The sequence below is a fragment of the Triturus cristatus genome, chromosome 3_2 (assembly GCF_964204655.1).
Source record: "Triturus cristatus chromosome 3_2, aTriCri1.1, whole genome shotgun sequence".
Lineage (NCBI taxonomy): Eukaryota > Metazoa > Chordata > Amphibia > Caudata > Salamandridae > Triturus > Triturus cristatus.
This window is the reverse complement of record NC_140584.1, coordinates 28,298,168-28,318,238: the sequence shown is the minus strand read 5'-3', so window position 1 is coordinate 28,318,238 and position 20,071 is coordinate 28,298,168. Positions and strand designations below refer to the sequence as shown.

Below are 20,071 nucleotides of genomic sequence, written 5' to 3'. Positions count from 1 at the left end.
TCTCTCAAGAACAGAGAAAACTAGTATCTCAGAAAGTAAGGGATTTGTTAAAAGGGGCTATAATAGAGAGCTCAGAAACAGGTTTCATCAGCAATATATTCTTAGTAGAAATAAGGACAAGGGACAGAGACCTGTCATAAACTTAAAAAATCTAAACGGGTGGGTATCTTACCGCCACTTCAAGATGGAGGGAATACACCTCTTATTGAGAAAGGGAGACTGGTTAACACATCTAAACCTAAAGGACGCCTACTTGACCATCCCAATTTGGCCCCCTCACAGAAAATTACTCCAATTCACTTGGGAATTTTGCACTCTCCCCTTCGGTCTGTCATCAGCCCCATGGTGCTTCACCAAGGTGTTCCGTCGGGTAGTAGCATGGCTATGGGAAAGAGGTGTGAGGCTAATAATATATGTGGACGATATCCTTATCATGGGTTAGTCCAAGACAACAGTTTCTCACCATACAGATCTTACTATCTGCCTACTGGAACAGTTAGGCTTGGTCATAAATGCAAAAACATCATGCACTACACCAAGCCAGGAACCTCAATTTCTTGGCTTCATGGTGAACACAGTGTCTGCAGAACTGAAACTACCAAAGGAAAAGATAAAGAAACTTTGCAAAGAACTCAGGAAGATACTATCTTTGGAGGTCTTTCCCTTGAGACTTTTAGCCAGGATCCTGGGCCTCCTCTCCTCAACCATCCAGGTGATCTTTCCAGGCCCTTTACACTACAGGGCCCTCCAGAGACTCAAAGCGAAAGCTCTGAGGGTGACCCCATCTTACACCCAGATGATACGCTTGGACGAAGACTCGAAGAAAGAACTATCTTGGTGGCTAATGGATGCAGAAGCCTGAAATGGCAGAGCCATCTTTGGGGAAAGCCCAGATTTGATAATCGAGTCAGATGCGAGTCTAGAGGGTTGGGGTGCCACGTGTGGCGACTCTTCAACAGGAGGTCGCTGGACACGCAAAGAGAAGGAACTACATATCAACTGCTTGGAACTTCTAGCAGGTTCTTATGTGGTTCAAAGCTTCACCCAGAATTCAGTAAAATGCAGTATAATGCTACGCATGGACAATGTCTCTGCAGTGAAATACGTCAACAAGATGAGGAGACGACATTCAAAGGGTTTTACGGAAATACCGAAGGGTTTCTGGGGCTATTATCTGAACAGGGGACTGCCCGTCACAGCGAAACACATCCCTGGTTTGAGCAATGGGGTAGTGGACTGGTTCTCCGGAAATTTCAGGGATTCCAGCAACTGGAAATTAAACAGAGGGATTTTAATGACAGTCCAAGACAAATGGGGTCCCTTCGGGACAGATCTTTTCGCAGACAGAATGAATAAATACTCAGTTGGAAGCAGGACCCTCAAGCAATAGGGGTGGATGCCTTCCTCCAGGACTGGCAAGGCTTAAAGGCATATGCCTTCCTGCCGTTTGTCATGCTTCTTCGTCTTCTTTTACACACTCGCCGATACCTTCAGAACATGGTGGTGATAACGCCCCTTTGGAGGTCTTCAGCATGGTTCCCTGTTATCTTGGAGATGGCTGTGGACTTCCCAATTCTAATGTCTCCCTTCGGGCAACTACTCCTGGGTCCTCACGGCTAATCACATCCTCTCATAGATCAAGGTCTTTTTGGCCTGGAACATTTCAGGCTGCAATGGCAAATCCCTGGCCTTTCGCCACATGCTTATCAACTCATATCTGAGTCTTGGGCATCCGGAACAAGGAAGGCATATCGACTGGCTTGGAATAAATGGGTTCACTGGTGTCTTCAACGACACTATGATCCAGTTTCAACTGATTTAGTACACGTAGTAAACTACCCATCGGAACTTTTTGCTTCTGGACTAAGTTATAGAACTGTTAATGTTTATAGGTCAGCAATAGCTGCAGGTCATGACTTAGTTGATGGTGTTTCAGTTGGAGAAAACCTTTTAACAAAAAAGTTATGAGAAACATGCGAGTTCTTAATCTTCCAACTGTGAAATATTCAGCCTTATGGGACGAAAAATTGGTATTACAACTTATTTCTTATTAGGGCGATAACGTTAACCTCTCTCTCAAAAGTATTTCCTATAAGCTTACTGTGTTACTTTGCTTGGTCTCTTTCAGGCGAACCTTGGTTTTTAAGACATTAGATGTTACTAACAGGGTTTACCAGCCTGAGGGAGTTTGTTTTTACCTCAAGAAAAGAACCAACACTATGTTTTCCTCTATTTTCTACCCTTTCTTTCCTCTTCATGAAAGTCTATGTGTTGTTTATTGTCTCAAAGAGTATGAAAGAAGGACGGTAAGTCTGAGAGGAGTTGGAACTCAACTGTTGATTTCTCACAGATTCCCTCATAATGCAGTTTCCTCTCCCACACTTGCTAGATGGGTTAAAGAAGTGATGAGTTAGAGTGGTGTTGATGTTTCTATTTTTGGTGCGCACTCTGTCAGAGGCGCTTCTGATTCTAAAGCTTTTATGCTAGGTGGAGGACTCCAAGATATCCTTAGAGCCGCTGACTGGTCTAATGAAAGCATGTTTAAGAAATCTTATTTCAGACCAATCAATATTGTGATTGATAATGTACTTGCTTCACTTTAAACTTGCATAATGTTGGCCTCTGTGTCGTGCCATAAAATTTAGATTTTTCACAGCCTGGTGGGCAGAAAATCTGGATTTTATTAAGGACATGGAGGTTGGTCAGTAACCTCTCTGTTACTGACCAACCTCCTGGAAACATTTGGACACAATTTGGAACCCCACTTATACGGAGATTCTGAGAGCCATCAAGGCCCAGTGTTCCCAACTCTTCAGCCTGAAGTTCTCTTGCTGATACTTCTGGTGCATTTTAACTCCCCCCCCCCCAACCCAGTCCTGATGAAGACCCCAATCTCAAGGCGACAAATTGGCTGCTTCACATAGGGGTCGAAACGTCAACACTGTTCTTTTTGTGGTCAGACAGAGATTTGATATCTGCCTCTCATGCATTTTGTTATGTTTTCACATTCATGTTTGTATGCCAGACATCTGGCTGGACAGGTGGAAATTACTGTATGTTAATGTATATATGCACACTACCTTCCTTTTTGCACATCACTTTCACAATTCTCCCCAGGCACTAACTATCGTTCCCCCTCTGCACCTTCCACTGAATTTGTGCTAATTGTATAATACTTTATGGTCCTGAATTTGAATATAATCCACAATTGTGATGAAATAAAATCACAACCAATCATGGCTAATGACTAAGTCGGTGGTGTTCAATTTCTGAATATACCAAGGATTAATTATTTTCGTGAATGTATCTCTGACTGCTGTCCACTGTGACATTACCTTTTTGTACTACTGCAAAGAACGAAGAATCATTAATGGACAATATCCCTGCAGCAAGGTGGTTACAGTTTAGTATACCGGTGTGTCAGCACACTTATTTCACCACTGAATTCCTTAATAATATTCATAAGACGCCAGGTGTGCCCTGTTCAGCTGTTTAATACATGAACTATGCAATATGATGAGTGATCAAGGCCAGATTCTCTGAATGCAGACAAAAATAACACCAAGTGACAGAAAGGTAAATTGGAAAATTATCTGCTTCAGACAATGCTGGTGCATGTACATTTCATTTTTTTCCCGACTGATCTTTCTCATCTCAATTTATTTGCCTGCATGATGTACCCTAAAATACCCGAAGAGAAGAAAACATTCCCCATCACAATATTAAGAGGCAATATTTATGTTAATGAACCTTGCAGTGCAACCGAAATTGGCAACAGTGCTGTAAGCAGATACCTATTTTTTCCATTTGCCAAAATTAAGTTAAAAGGTAAGACTATGGATGAATGATGCATTGCCTCACGGCTGGGTAATGTCATCCGGAGCAGCGTTGTTCTCTCTTGTGGTACGGCCAGGGAGATGCTGTAAAAGTCAAAGAAAAAATGAAAGTCTACACAAAGTGCACCAGTGCATCGAGGATGCCAGTGAAAACCTGGACTCCTGTGCATCCTTTCTAGTCAGGCAGGGCGCCAAGGTCGTGTGCTGCACACAGAGAGAGGAGCTGTAGCCGGAGCAGAGGGAGGAGACACAGTAAGTGTCGGACCTCTAAAAATCGTAACTCTGGGCAAGACACCGGCACTAGAAGCCCGTCTTCTAAGTGGGCAGAAGGAAGGAAGGAAAGGTGTACAAAGAGAAGAGGCCATATTAATCAGTAGATTTAGTGTAGGACATGCATTCCTTCGCACATGGCACTACGCAGCAGCAGCGTCCTCGCTGTCTCCAGTTACATATTTGTCTGCAGCAGATCTCTTTTAAGAAACACCAGGGGCATGCGCGTGTTTTATTTGACGATCCTTGCCTGCTTCGTTTGCTGTAGTATAGATCTTGTGCCGAAATAAAACCACAGTAATACATTTTAAAAAATCATAAAAGCAGGTGCTGTGCTAAGTATAAAGCGCAGCGCCTAAATACATACAAGTTATGCGTGTGGCCGTGGTGGCCCGTAAAGCGGGCGTTGTGTTATACAAATAAACAGGTCAAGGTACTACGAACAGGCACACAGTAACACTACCGGTAAATAAAATAACCCAGTAGTCCCCAAAGGAACATGTAATACATAGAAGTGTAAGAAAATGCTAGTTGGCCGGTGCTCCTCTCCTAACACTGGAAGTGATGTATGGGGAGCACCAACCATTAAGGAGCCAGGAAATTAGAGTGACGGAGGAGTGAGCCAAGTGCACCCAGGAGGAGGGATTACACTCGGCATAAGGATTACAGCAGGTTTTACAGACAGTGGATGCGCACTGCTGCTCGACATAACAAGCATTTGCAATGCAATAGGTCTCGAATTAGGAAAGTTTGAGCTATTGGTATTGTAAATGCCAAATTTTGTATTCATGTGTTGGTTTTGAAAATAGCTAAATTAATAGCTTTGTCGTTTACAATTCCAATAGTTGTAACTTTCGCAAATATGACACCTATAGCATTTGTAAGGCAATATGTGTTGTATTTACGTGACTTAGATGTATTGATATTACAAATAACAATGGCCTTTAATTTTTTTAAATAATTAATACTTAAATAAAAGTTATTGTAATTTATAATGGCAATCGCTTAAACTTTTGTAAATAACTTTTGTGAAGATTATGTTTAGTGTATTTTATTGTGACGAAAATCCAAGAACAGAGGTGAAATATTAACAACTTTTTGTGACATTTGTAATAAAGCTTGAAACATTGAGAGAACATATTTGAACCAGTTGTTGTTGAATGGTTGCACAGATTGATGCTGTGGTGGCGCTGAGTGATGATGTGGTGGCGACAAGTGATGCTGTGGCGTTCAGTGATGTTGTTGTGCCCCTGAGTGATGCTGTGGTGGTGCCGAGTGATGCTGTGGTGATGCGATAGAGTGAGTGCGATAGAGGGAGGGCGATAGATAGATAGTGGGAGGGAGGGCGATAGATAGCTAGAGGGAGGGTGATAGATAGATAGAGGGAGGGCGGGTGATAGATAGAGGGAGGGAGATAGATAGAGGGCGATAGATCGAGTGAGGGTGATAGAGGGAGGGCGATAGATAGATAGAGGGAGGGCGATAGATAGAGGGAGGGCGATAGATAGAGGGCGATAGATAGATCGATAGATATATAGATAGATAGAGTGAGGTTGATATCTAGATAGAGTGAGTGTGATAGAGTGATGGCGATAGAGTGAGTCCGAAAGCTAGATAGATAGAGTGATAGATAGATAGATAGATAGATAGATAGAGAGTGAGGGCGATAGATAGATAGAGTGAGGGCAATAGATCGAGTGAGTGCGATAGATAGTGTGAGGGTGATAGATAGATAGCTAGATAGATAGCTAGTTAGATAGATAGATAGATGTGTGGTCTGTGTGAGAGGGGGCAGTGTTTGTGGTCTGTGTGAGAGGGGGGCAGTGTGAACTTTGTCCATTTGTTAACTAAAAGGTATACAATAATTCTAATTTAAGCACAAAACACCTAGCACCAATAGACATTAATAGACGGAAAAAAAAAAAAATCTACTGATGCGCTGTAGAAAGTGTGTGTGGTCTGTGTGCGAGGGGCCAGTGTATGTGAAGGACCAGTTGCAGGCGACTTGCGAGGGCAGACTTCAAGACACAGAGAGGCGCAACAGAATAAAAGTGCTGTTAGTGGAGAGAGTTATCATCAGAATGTAAGCAGGAAAGCAAAGAATGAAAGTCATACAAAAGCATACGTATTTGGGTGCGTAAAGTAAAATAATGAAACACATTCAAAAGTAAATAAATATAAGATGAATGCAAAGCACAGAGGCAGGAGGTCAAATAGTAAGTCACACAGAGCCAAGATTCTGGAAAAGTTGCGAGAAAGAGAAGGCGGGGCGGAACTACACGGAAGGGGAGGGACGCGTGGGCGGAGAGGAGCCTGTGAGAACGCGCTGCGGAGATCAAAAAAAAGGTTTGCGACCATATGGAGAGTGAGGGGGTGTGCAGCCTGGTGAGCTGAATGCGTGTGGCAACAGAGGGCGCGCGCGGCGCGCGTGCGCCACAACATTTTCAGACCGCAACGTCCACGTGAACTTTGTTCATTCGTTACATAAAGTTAAACAATAATTCTAATTGAAGCACAAAACACCTAGCACCAATAGACATTAACCGACGAAAAAACCCAAAAATCTACTGATGCGGTTTAGAAACGCTTTGATCCTGTAACGTTTTTGTTTAAATTTAGAAAAGGCACCTACTGACATCGTACGAACTAGGGGACAGTGTGCAAGAGGGCAGTGTGTGAGGCGGAATAGTATGAGGGCACAGTGCGAATGTGTAAGGGTGCGGGCTCTGTGTGTGTGCGGGGTGTAAGGGTGCAGTGCGTGTGACCTAAAGTACTGTGAGTGGGTAATGTGTGAGAGCAGTGTATGTAGGGGCAGTGTGTCAAGGGATCAGTGTGTGAGGAGGGGTCAGTGTGTGTGGTTTGAGTGGAGGGGTAAGTGTGAGTGGTCAGTGTGAGGGGGCAGTGTTTGTGGTCTGTGTGAGAGGGGGGCAGTGTGAAGTTTGTTCATTTGTTAAATAAAGTTAAACAATAATTCTAATTTAAGCACAAAACACCTAGCAGCAATAGACATTAACCGACGAAAAAAAACAAAAATCTGATGCGTTTTAGAAACGCTTTGATCCTGTAACGTTTGTGTTTTTGTTAAAATTTAGAAAAGGAACCTACTGACATCGTACAAAGGGGTCAGTGTGTGTGGTTTGTGTGAGAGGTGGCAGTGTGTGTAGTCTGTGTGAGAGGGGGCAGTGTGTGTAGTCTGTGTGAGCAGGGCAGTGTGTGTGGTCTGTGTGAGCAGGGCAGTGTGTGTGGTCTGTGTGGGAGGGGTAAGTGTGAGTGGTCTGTGTGGGAGGGGTAAGTGTGAGTGGTCTGTGTGAGGGGCAGTGTTTGTGGTCTGTGTGAGAGGGGGGGCAGTGTTTGTGGTCTGTGTGAGAGGGGGTAGTGTGTGTGGTCTGTGTGAGGGGTGGAGGAGTGTAGCTCAATGGTTAGAGCGGCAGACCCTGAAGCAGAGTTCTGGCCAGGGACCAGGGTTCGATTCCCGCCTCGGCGGGGCTCGGGCTCAATTTCCTCGGACCTGTCTATTCTCGCCTCGGTGCCTATTCTAATCACGGGCCCCATGCTGCAACTCTGGGCAATAGCTTGCTTAGCCTCCACACCGGCCCCAACAGCGCTAAGGATGCCTGGCTTCACCCTGGGGGTGCCCAGGAGTGGACACTTCACAGGGAAAGCCAGGAGGGGTTCCACAGCGGTATGAGTATCAGCGCCAGGAAACCGCAAAAGGCGACACCGCAAGGTGGCCGTCTGGTGACAGTGCGCTCTATAAGTACCTTAACATTTACATTTACATTTACATTTACATTGTGTGTGGTCTGTGTGAGAGGGGGCAGTGCTGGTTAGTGACTTGTCAGTAAACTGTATTTCTATTTTCTTTAAAGGCTGTATTAGTATTGAAAAAAAAATACACAATCTGACAGTGGCTCACGTAAATGACTGCAGTGCCTTGGAAGTAAACTGTATTCTTATTTATTTGAGGGTGAGGGGGTGCAGAGTGTGAGGGGGCTATTGTGTGTAGGGCAGTGTGTGAGTTGGCATTTTGTGTGGTCTAATGTGTGTAGGGCATTGTGTGAGGCAAAACAGAATAAAAGGATAAAAGAGAGAGTGACTGTTTGTTTTGCATGAGAATGTAAGCAGGAAACAGACAAAAGCATACGTGTTTGGATGCGTAAAGCAGAACACAGAGGCTGGAAACTATTGAAGACGAGGGCAGACAGCAAAACAGAGAGAGGCGAGACAGGATAAAAGTGCTGTTTGTGGAGAGAGTGATTTTTTTTTCGCATAAGAATGCAAGAAGGAAAGGAAACAATGAACGTGTTTGGGTATGTAAAGTTAAATTTAAAAAAACATTAAAAGTAAATAAATATAATAGACGCATGCAAAACTCATAGGCACGAGGTCAAGTAGTCAGTCACACAAAGCCCCCCCAAAAAAAAATGCGAGAAAGAGAGTGCGGGGCGGAACTACACGGAAGGGGAGAGACGCGTGGGCGGAGAGGAGCCTGTGAGAACGCGCGGCGGAGATCAAAGAAAAGGCATGCGACCATATGGAGAGTGAGGGGGTGTGCAGCCTGGTGAGCTGAATGCGTGTGGCAACAAAGGGAGAGCGCGGCGCGCGCGAAGTGTCTGGTAGAAAATGGAAGCTGTAAAGAATGCGCGTGGTTGTGGCAGTTGTTGACAATGCGCGTGATTGTGTTCACATGAACTGTACGCGATCCGTAGCTAGGTAGACTTTTCGGACTGCTTACTATAATCTCGCCTATCCATCCCTGCGGGATAGAATAGGCGAGACCTAAAAAGCAGACAGTTTCGAAATGGACACTTCATTGCAATACTGGGCAACTCTGAAATTTGACCCTTCTGGTTTGAAGCCCTACAGAGCGCTAGCATTGCTACCAAAGTGGCCGTGGCTGCAAAGTCCCCGATTTCCACTTTTTATTAAAAATTAACCCAGAAGGCGCATCTTAAAGCTACAGTGAAGTCTGTGGGCATGTCGTGATAAACTCAACAATTTAAAACATTCTCTCCTCGTGATTTGAAATCTGCTGTTGAGACTATAGTTACTGGGCAAGCCTTCTAGGGCTCTGCCCTCCTCACTGGCATCCCATCACTGATTTGCCTAATTAGAGCCGGTCCCCATGTCGCTGCCTGAGTTCTCACCAACACTAAAACATGGGATCACATCCCCCACTTGCTCTCCAACCCTACACTGTCAGGGTAGACCCTTACATTTTCAAGAAGGAGCACACTTCGAAGGTCCTAGATCTGGAATGCCTGCCCGCTTTAAATTAATGCATTCCCTTTCAGACTTATAAATCACGCTTTGGGAAAAATCACGATTTGGAGACCTAACCACGTGACTACAAAACATTTTGTCATTGGCAAATTACTTCTCTGCTACTCCTGGGTGAGCCTAGTCTCCAAATTATTATCGTCTCTATTTAGAAGTTATTAACCTTCAATACTTCCTCCTACATCGAGTGTCGCCATGCCACTCACTGCGCCACCCTGTTGTGCTCCTTTTTGCCTGCTCGTCCTCATTCTCGAGCTTGTGCTACTCTCCTTCCTCATATTCTTTATTTTCAAAGCTGCTAAATTCTTCACACATACTTTTAGTTCAAATATTTTCTGTTTTATAATTCCAAAGTAAGCCAATGCTTGTGTTTGGTGTTTTTAATGTTGTGCCTGGCTTACAACGACAACTTTTAATATATTAAGTTAAGCTGCTTAAGAAGCAAATGATTACTTGCCCAAGGGTGTCCTGACGCTGAATTAAAGACATCAAAAAGTCAGTGCTTCAGTCAATTTCTGAAGTCTAAAAAGTGGTTTGTGGACCTGATCTCCAAGGACAGAGGATTCCAGGCCACGGCTGCCCGGTAGAAGCAAGCAGGGCCACCCAGTCTTGTCCTCCTAATTTGTGGAACCACATGAAGTGAGGTAGACCCACAGGAAAGCCTGGGATGATAGCAAGAAAATACTTTCCTGGCAAAAGCTAAGCAACTGACAACAATAATGTGCGATAGCAGGCCTGGTTGTTCAGTGCCTTGAAATGCTGTCGGACTCTCAGCTAACTGACCAAGTATGATTTACCATGCCGCTATTTCAGTTTACACATATTCGCTTTCATTTCCTTCTCACCAAATAGTTCTGTGCTGCCGTTTCAAGCCATATCCATGCACTTTGTATTGGTTCCTACCGTAAAGTGCCGATGTCCTGAAATGTTATCCTACGGCGTTAACTGTACGCTTTTCGTTCACCTGTAACTTGGAAGCTTTGCAGCCTGCATACTGCAGGCCTGCTGCTGTTCCCTCCTCACCTCTGTGTGCAGACAAATATGTTTACACCTACTGCCTTCGTAAATCTTTATTCTGATTGTACAGTGCTCAAACACATTCTAGGCGGAGTTTGCACTCAAAATACAACACTTGCATTAATGGCAGCAAGACAGCGTTATCTGATAATGCAGTGACCAGTGCAAGCAGTACTCAGGACCCTCACTTCTACATAGTGAGCCCTGCTCCCATCAGTGTTGGTGTTTTATGCTTACCAGTGGACTAGGAAGTAGTTAGTGGCTATGAGGATGAGGGCGGCGGCATAGTGCCAGCAGAAGCACATGGTGATGAACATGATATTCGCGTGTTCCGTCTGGTTCCATTCAGGCCCTCCCCAGGGGGGGTACAGGACAAACCCGATCTGTGCAAAGAAATCAGAACAGTAAATTAAACACAATTTGTACATCTTCAGACTGTAGTCATCCAAGGAAACGACACATCACGACTTTCCTTATGTAGGAAGCACCCAAGAAGTTGTAGGACATCTTCTATACAAAATCTCTTTTCCCCGCCACTGCCATAAGCCTCCTTTCCACTATCTCACTTATGGATCCAAAATGTAAAACATTTAGCACATGAGGTGGAGGTATGGCAACTGCAGATCCTCCCTAGTTAGACACCCGGTCACAAAAAAGGTACGGTAGCTACAAAAGGAGAGAAGGTCGAACGGTCTCCCTATTTGGGAATACAAGCCAAAGTCCAAGTCGGGATGTCACAGAAATACTGTCAGAGCTTGCAGAAAGACCATTCTTATGAAGAGGAAGCCCCACACACCTATTTGTGTCATGCTTCATCATCAGCAACCTCTCCCCACCCTGGTAGGACAGTACCACCAGGGTGGACTCTACCTCTTGACGGAACCTGGCAGGAGCAGTTCTTAGACTAAAACTACTGGACAAAGGCAGGATGCAGATAAATTAAAAATACCTTGAGGTTCCCCAGTATATCATCTTTAATAGTGGGGACCCCAGGTACATCTAAAAAACAGAATTGAGATGGTATCTTTGAGGACAATGGCTCAACCAAGCGAACATGCTTCTACCCTAGTGTTTAGCTTTAACAGGTCTGGAGCACTCTTCAGGGCTGTGGACCCCTAACTTTCTCAGGCGGACTCATCGCTGAGACACATGTACTAACAAACCAAGAAAACCGAGTATAGAATTAGGAATAGTAACCTATAAAAGTAAATTACAAGAATGTACAAACATTAGGACTTCCCTACAAGAGCATACATTAAAATGGTCATTCTGTGCGCATGCAAGTGACACTACATTGCACAGGGATACAAAATAACACACTTAAGAGGTGACAGAGGCACATGCATGCACAATGTATTATGGACAACAACATTCAGTCATTTATTTATGGCAGTATAGGTCATTCCTATGAATATGAGACTATCCCTGCCCCTAGATTTTAGGGGATACTTGCTTCCTGATTTGGGAAGGGAACGATGCCATTTATAGTCACACTCTAATGAAGAATAATGGAGGGTAAACAAATATTCTCGGGTGCAATACACACATAACTGTCACCTTATGGGGTTTGGCTTAATAGACACCACTGTCACCTTGTGGGGTCTAAGAGCTACTGAATAATTATTCTTTATTAATGTCATTGTGAGTAAACAGTGTTTGTTGAAGTGAAATCCAAAGGGAATCATAGCATTTGAGAGTGTACGACATATTTTGAAGTGTACACTCTTTCATATCACACAGTCTCTCTTTGACAATTCGCCGGGTCGGACGAACAGAAATGCAGATGGGTCACAGGCCAGCATAGGCTCTGTGTAGTCCTTTTCTTTTGATACCCCTGCCATTGAATCAGAAGATCCTTAAATCCTTAAATACAGTGCTCATTGTCCACGCACCTCTCATACCGGGACCGGCACGGTCATAGGCTGCTAGAGGCAGAAGTCTATATAGATATAGGTGTGCATGCCACAATCTAATTGAACACCAGTGAGTGAATGTATGCACTGTTTTAGGTGTGTGTCTGGCATACCATTTAGAACTTAAGGTTTTTACCTTTTCAGAATGTATACATCAGCCATATTATATAGGCAACCCCCTCTAGCAATCTTTGGCCGCACCGGTCACCGTATGAGAGGTGCACGGACCATGAGCACTTCATTTAATGATTTAAGGATCTTACGATTCAATGGCAGGGTATCAAAAGAAGGGGGCAACCTCGAGCCTAAGCTGGCCTGTGACCTGTGTAGATGTCTTTTCTTACGACCCAGCGAATTGACAAAGACTGTGCGATATAAAAGTGTGTACACACGTTTCTGTATCGTAGGATCTAAGGATATGATCCCCTTTGGATTCTACTTCAACAAACATTAGGTTTACTCACAATTACATTGATATAGGATCATTGTTCAGCAGCTATTAACCACACCACATAAGGTGACAATGGTGTGTCTTAAGCCAGACCCCATAAGACGACAGTTGTGTATTACACCGGAGAATATTTTTCTACCCTCCATTATTCTTCATTAGTGTGTGACTATAAACAATATCATTCCCCTCCCAGACCAGGAAGCCACTATCCTCAAAAATGTAGGGTAAGTTATAGTCTCATGTTCATAGGAATTACTTACACTACCATAAATAAATTACTGAATTTGTTGTCCATAGCACTTGTACGTTGTGTATGCATGTGCTTACATCACCTATTGTATGTTATTTTATAGTAGTGTGCGTGTAGTGTCACTTGTATGCACACAGCATGAATACAGTTTTAATGTATGCTCTCGTAGGGAAGTCCTAATATTTGTCCCTTCATGTAATTTACTCTTATAGGTTAATATACTTAATTCTACACTCTGGTAGGACTCACCTGGTGTTTCTTTATTTGCTAGTACATGTCTCAGCTATTAGTCTGCCTGAGAAAGTTATGGATCCACAGCCCTAAAGAATGCCCTAGAACTATTATGGCTAAACACTAGAGCAGGAACATGTTGGCTTGGAGATAAGAGTTGAGCAATTGTCCTCAAATATACCATCTCGATTCTGTTTATAGATATACCAGAGATCCCCACCATGAAAAGGTGATGTAACTGGGAAACTCAAGGTATTTTTAATTTATCTGGAACCTGTCTTTGTCCAGTAGTTTTATTTAGGAACTTAGTTGTGTCTGTGTCTGTCAGGAGGTCGAGTCCACCCTCATTGTTCTGTTCTACCACGGTGGTAAAAGGATGCAGATGGTAAAGCATGACACAAATGTGTGTGAGACCTCCTCTTCCATAAAAATGGTCTTCCCACATGCTCTTGGCGTAATTCTGCGACGTTCATACTTTGGACTTTGACTTGTATTCCCAAAAAGGAAGAGAGTCTACCCTCTTTCCTTATGAAGCTACTGTACCCTTTTGTGATTGAGTGTCTAAAATGTAAGAGCCACTGAACTCCCACAGTGCTTTTATTTACACTTGGCAGTGGTCGGAAAACCCAGAATTCAAGGGGATGTTATCATCCCAGTGAATTAAAGAGCACTCCTTCTCGTTAACAAATATAAATGTCCTCAATGCACAGGTGAAAAAAAAACATAATAGAGAACTGCAGATTTTGTAAACATTAAGAAACGGTTTAACATGAGATGTTGCATGTTCACATACATGAGTAGCTAGAAATGGATACAAATTGAGCTATTTATATTTAAGGAGTGACATGAACATTTCACACTATATTCTTAAACTATGTTTTTGCCCATCCTGACCGCCCCTGGAGTCTCTGCACTCGAGACCACCCTAAATCAACACTAAATACATTTTGATAGAAATCTTTTTTATTAAAGCGGGAAGGAGTAATCAACAAATACACCGCATGTTGCCTACAACCCTTTAGCGGGCTGGCCGCGTGTTGAAGTGGACAAGTGGTAGACAAGGGTGAGGCAGCAATATGTCGTGCATAGAGGTGTGATTACACAGCAAGTTGGCTACAATCCTGGCAGGGCCGGCCGCGTAGCATGACAATCAAAGGTGATGGGTGCAGATTATAGGACATCTCCAAATGAGAAGAACCATGACAAACAAATGGGCTCGAGCTTAAAGGATAGAGGGTGAGAGAGAAATTACAGTAAGCAAAGAGAAAGGAGAGACAAAGAGACAAAGAGAAAGATGAGAGAAAGGGAGGGTGTGGAATAAGAGGAGGTTATTGCGGAGAGTATGGCCAGGTGAATAAATTGCAGCATGTTGGCGTTGGGGTCAAGGGAGCACATCGGAGACAGGAGATTATATGGCGTCCTTGAAGAGGCGTAAGGCCCGAAGTTTCGGGGGCTGATAATGAGCATGTTTTATCCTACAGAAATAGTCGATTAGTGGTTGCCAAAGTTTGGTGAATTGGGTGTCTCTGGACTGTAAGCGTGCAGTGAGTAGTTCCATCACCATGGTATGCCATAGGCGTGTGAACCAAATAGTGACTGGGAGAATTTCCGCTTTCTTCCAATATAGGGCTATGAGTTGTTTAGCCGCGCTCAACATATGGAGGCAGATATGCCAATCTCTCTGTGTCAGCGCATGCAGATTATCGGACCTGATGCACAAGAGGACCGTAGCTGGAGTTTCAGGCAGAGGGAAGCCAATAACCAATTTGATGTGGCTGAGGCTCTCTTTCCAGTAGGTGGCCAGAAGTGGACAAGTCCACCAGATGTGAAGGAAATCTCCGGGAGAATTCGAGCATCGTCAGCAGAGAGAAGAGGATGTAGGGAACATTTTATGTAACCTGAGGGGAGTGTAGTATCACTGGGTCATCACCTTATAAGCAGTTTCCTGCTGAGAAATACAGCGGTAAACCTTTGGAATGTCTCTCCAAAGGCGATCCCATTGCGCGGGTGTGATGTCCATGGACAGGTCCGAGTGCCATCGAGATTGGTAGGGATGCAGGGCAATTTGCAGGGGTGCAGGAGGATGTGAGAAGTACGAGAGATAAGGCCGCTAGAGTTTTCAAACGAGCAAACCAGCCGCTCGAAAGGGGTGAGGACACGTGTGGCAGCCAGCTTCTGAGATTCAGTGTGTAGCCATTGTCGAAGTTGGAGATATTGTAGCCGAGGCGCATCGGGAAGATGGAACTCCTACTTGCATTGCTCGAAAGTCTTGAAGGTAGGAAAAGGTAGTGAGGCCTTTGGGTACGGCCACCTTGTCCCATATGTCAAGAACAGTCTTGGTAGGAATGGCCATGTACGCACTGCCGGGAGTGAGAGACCCGTGATTGCCATGGTAGGTCCCATATAGAGAGCCCAGTCACCGCCCTGTCCATATGGAACCACACCTTTTAACTTTCCCATGCCATCCATTCGGAAATGAAGCGTAGGTGCCATGCCCAGTAGTATTGCAACAGGTTGGGACATGCAAGGCCTACCCTATCTCGAGGCAACATGAGAATTTTATTAGAAATTCGTGGTCTGTGGCCCCCCACCGCCCCCAGATAAACCTGGTGAACTCTTGCTGCATGCTTAGAATCTAGTGCTGTGGGATAGGGGTGGGGAGAGATTGAAATACATACAACATTTTCAGTAAAATACATTTTAAGGGCATGAAGATGACCCAACCACGAGAGAGAGGCTTCCATGTTCGCAAGTCCTCTAACACGGACCGCCTACATTCTTGCCAGTTGGCTTGCGACCAGGTGGTATGGGTGGGGGTCAGACTAAGCCTAAGATTTCTGATGGAGTAGGGGGCCCACCTGTAAGGAACAAGCGACTGAAACGTCGGAAGCTCGTCCACCGGTATAGTGAGATTCAGGGCCCAAGATTTGTCATGGTTAACCTTAAGGCCGAGGCTTGCTCAAATAAGCGCAAAAGATGATAGAGGGCAGGCAGAGACGTGTGCAGTTGTGTCAGCGTAAGGAGGAGGTCGACCGCAAACAGGGCTACCTTATGTTGGTGGCCTCCAAGAGAGATGCCAAGTATATCTGGCGCCTGGCGAATCATGATGGCGAGAGGCTCCACCACAAGAGCGAACAAGAGGGGGACGAGGGGGCAGCCTTCTGTATATGGAGTTGAGGTTGGTGAGTTGGCCATTAACCCGAACTTGAGTTGTAGGGGGGGGAAGAGATAGGGGGCCATGATGCGGGACACCATCAAAGGGCCGAGCCCTATTTTGCAAAGAACTGCTCGGAGAAAGGTCCAGTCCAACCGGTCGAACGCTTTCTCCGCGTCAAGGGATAAGAGGCACGCGGGTTTATTCCAATGATGAGCTTTCCCAACAAGATGTGCAACTCGTCAGATATTGTCTGCTCTCTGTCGCTGCCGAATAAAGCCGACCTGGTCGGGATCAATCAGGCCCGGGAGATGGGAGTCTAGGCACTTGGCTAAAATTTTGGTATATATTTTGCAGTCTGTGTTGAGAAGTGCGATAGGGCGAAAGGAGGAGTACAGTGTGGGGTCTTTGCCTGGCTTTGGAAGCAGAGCTGTTACGGTCACTCCCATGGAGGAAGAGGGACCTATATCCTCTGCGAAAGAATTAAAAAGTTGAAGGAGATGAGGTTGTAGCTGCTTGAAAAAAGACACGATAAAAGGAAAGAGGCAAGCCGTCTGGGCCTGGCGATTTCCAAGGGGAAGATCCTGCAAGGCACCCACTAGTTCACTCAGAGAGAGGATCCTCCAGTAACTGCGCATGATACGGAGCTATCGGAGTCCAGGGGCAATTATCTAGAACAGCCTGAATCTGCTCCGGGAGAGGAGTCTCCTTGGCGTATAGAGAGGAGTAATACGCATGGAATGCTTCAAGTTTAGCTGCCTCTGTGGTGGCTCTAGTGTCATCAGGGCGTCTAATATGAGCTATGTGTGCTTTGGCTGCTCGCACCCGCAGTCGCTGATCTCAAACAGCGCCCACTTTATCTCCTGCCTCATAATAGCGCTGTTTGAGAGCTAACAGAGCCCGCTCAGCCTTGTTGGTGCGGGGAGCACAAAGCTGTCCACGGAGCATGGCCAGGCGCTGTTTGTGAGTAGCCCGTGGCTGGGCCTGATAAAGGTTCTCAAGCGCCTTTATATCGCGGGAGAGAGTAGATTCAAAGAGGCGCGACTCTCGGGCCCGGGCACTCGCTATGGATGTGATGTGCCCGTGAATAGTAGCTTTGAAGGCGTCCCAGACCACGGGGAAAGGAGTTTCAGGCAAATAATTCACCTCGAAATAAGAGATAATGGCGACTCTAAGTTTCGCAACATCGACCTGGTCACAGAGAATGTAAGGAGGAAGCCGCCACCGCAGCGGGTGGCCAGAGTGAGTAGACAGATCACGTAGGAGAAGTTCGAGGTGCGTGTGATCAGAGATCGAATTGTCCGACATAGTTGCCGAGAGCGTCTCTCCAATGAGAGAATGGGAAACAAAGAAATAGTCAATGCGCGAGTAGGAGCGACGCACATGGGAGTAATAAGAGTAATAGTGCATGTCAGGGGAATGGTAGCGCCAGGCGTCCAGTAGGCCTAGATCCGTCAATTCCTTCCCAGCCCCGTGAAAGGAGCCATCACTACGGTCCATGGCAGCGTCCCATACCAAGTTAAAATCAACCCCCACAATAAGAGAAGAGTCCACATACGACACTCGTTCCTGCAGGGTCTCCCGGAGATAAAGGTCTTGGGCCTGATTAGGAGTGTAAACATTACAGAGAGTGATGGTCCTACGACCAATTCTGACTGCCACTTTGAGAAACCTGCCATCCGGAGTGCTAAGTACTTTAAATTCCCCCTGCTGAATGCCAGAACGGCACAGGATAGCCACTCCAGAAACTTTAGAAGGAGCAAACGCCCAGAATTGGAGCGGAAAGCGAGGGTGAGCCATGCGGGTTACATCCGCCTTGACCAAGTGAGTCTCCTGAAGGAAAATTATATGAGGATTCAGCTGCAGAAGGTAGCACCATACCTGGCGCCGCTTATTAGGGGAGTTAAGTCCCTTCACATTGAGAGACAGGAGTTTCAAACAGGGTGTATTGGACATGACTGACGAGATGCGAGGCCAGGCGCATGCAGTAGCAGAGGAGACAACATGTGACGGATGGGAGAAAGAGAGAGAGAGGCCAACCAGGTGCAGAGAGGCAAGGTCCCAAACCACAGAGTGCCACCCTCCCGATGGAGAAAGAAAAGAGAAAGAGAGACAGAATCAAAAGAAAAAACACAGAGCCCCCCCCCACACCCCCCCCAAAAAAAAAACCACACCTCAGCCAACCAGGCCGTAAAGTCCTGATTCAGAAGGGGAATGGGCCAGGCTCAGTGGCACAAGCAATCCTGGAGGAGTCACTCTCCAAGGAGCAGGTAAGGAGGCGGGTCTCCAGGCAAAAGGACAAGTACTGGGGAGAACTCCGAGGCCGCTGCCAAGATGCGGAGAGTGCTGGGGAGGATCCGTGAAGGAGCACTAGAGACCACCACATCCACCACCAAGTACTACGGAAGACGACGGGAAGGATTGCAAAGGCTCAAGGCTTGCGGCTACGTGCTAAGGCGTTGTAGGGCGAGAACTGGAGGTGGAGCCCCCCTCTTCCATTGAGCGGATGTGCTGTACGAGTTCCTGTTGGGCCTGAGAGGAAGCCTGATCATCAGGACGGGACAAGCGGCGGGGGAGTCGTATCTGAGTCCATTGCGATTTTGCTGGTTCCCGCTTCAGAGGAGGCAGTCTGGTAGGGCTAGGTGGAGGCCTAAGAGAGGCGGAGCAGCTGTGCTGCCTCCTGGAAGGAACGCAGCACCCAGCGTTTGGACTCCCAGTTAAAAATAAGGGCAAACCGGTGGCCCCACTGGTATTGGACACCCAGACTTCGCAACTGGTCTGTGATGGGTTTAAAGTCCCGGCGCCGCCGTAGCGTGTTGGGGGCAGGCTCCTGAAAGAGCTGGATCACAGTACCATTGCATTTGAGCTCCGTTTGAGAGCGTGCTGCTTTAAGGATGGCCTCCTTTTCGGTGAAAAAGTGAACCCGTGTCGGAATGTCCGGGAAAAAGCCAGGGCGGCCAGGGGGGCCCAAGACACGGTGAGCCCGATCGAGTGCCGGAAGGGAGAGATCGTCATTGCCCCGTATGTAGTTTAGCAGATCAGCGACAAAAGTCAGGATATCCGTTCCTTCGGCTCCAATGGGGACCCTGCGGAGGCGCAGGTTGTTGCGGCGCCCCTGGTTTTCCAAATCTTCTTGCTTGAGTTGAAGTTCAAGGTTCTGCTCTTCTAGGGTGGCTAAGTGTTGCCACAACTGCTCCTGATCCTACGCTCAGGCATCCATCGTTTTCTCGAGGTCATCCACCCTTTCTCTGATCACTGTGACCGCCTTCCGAAGTTCCCTGACACAGGAGTGGACTTCAAAGCGAAGCGAGACAATTTCAGTCTTTAGTTCCGGCATGAATCCCGGCATGAATCCCGCCATGATGGATTGTGTGATGGGCTCAGAGGACCCCCCCCCATCGAAGACGACCGGTCACCAGGTCCAATGGCTGCAGGTTTGCTCCCAAGCGCAGCTACAGGGTTCTCCTTCGGAGGGGCAGACACGTCTTTCACTGGTTTGGTGCGAGTCATGATTGCATAGGGCCACCAGTTCAAACACAAGGCAGGCTACCCAGGAGGTGAGCAGGTATCGAAGGGGCTTTGCGGAGGGCGCATGCAGGTCCGAGGTGAGCCGGGATGAGAGAGCACAGATGGTAACCTATATAGGCCCCTTCGCCAGGCGCTGCATCC

At 46.2% G+C, this 20,071-nt stretch overlaps 1 protein-coding gene across 4 annotated transcripts in view; it reads right to left on the bottom strand.

Moving 5' to 3' along the window:
• TMEM45B (transmembrane protein 45B) overlaps positions 1–20,071 on the bottom strand; it is a 333,246-nt gene that overhangs the window by 9,041 nt on the left and 304,134 nt on the right. For all 4 annotated transcript variants that reach the window (XM_085647203.1, XM_085647200.1, XM_085647202.1 and 1 more), the window contains one exon: positions 10,641–10,786. In XM_085647203.1, the coding sequence (XP_085503329.1) occupies positions 10,641–10,786 (146 nt within the window). The remainder of the gene's footprint in view (positions 1–10,640; positions 10,787–20,071) is intronic.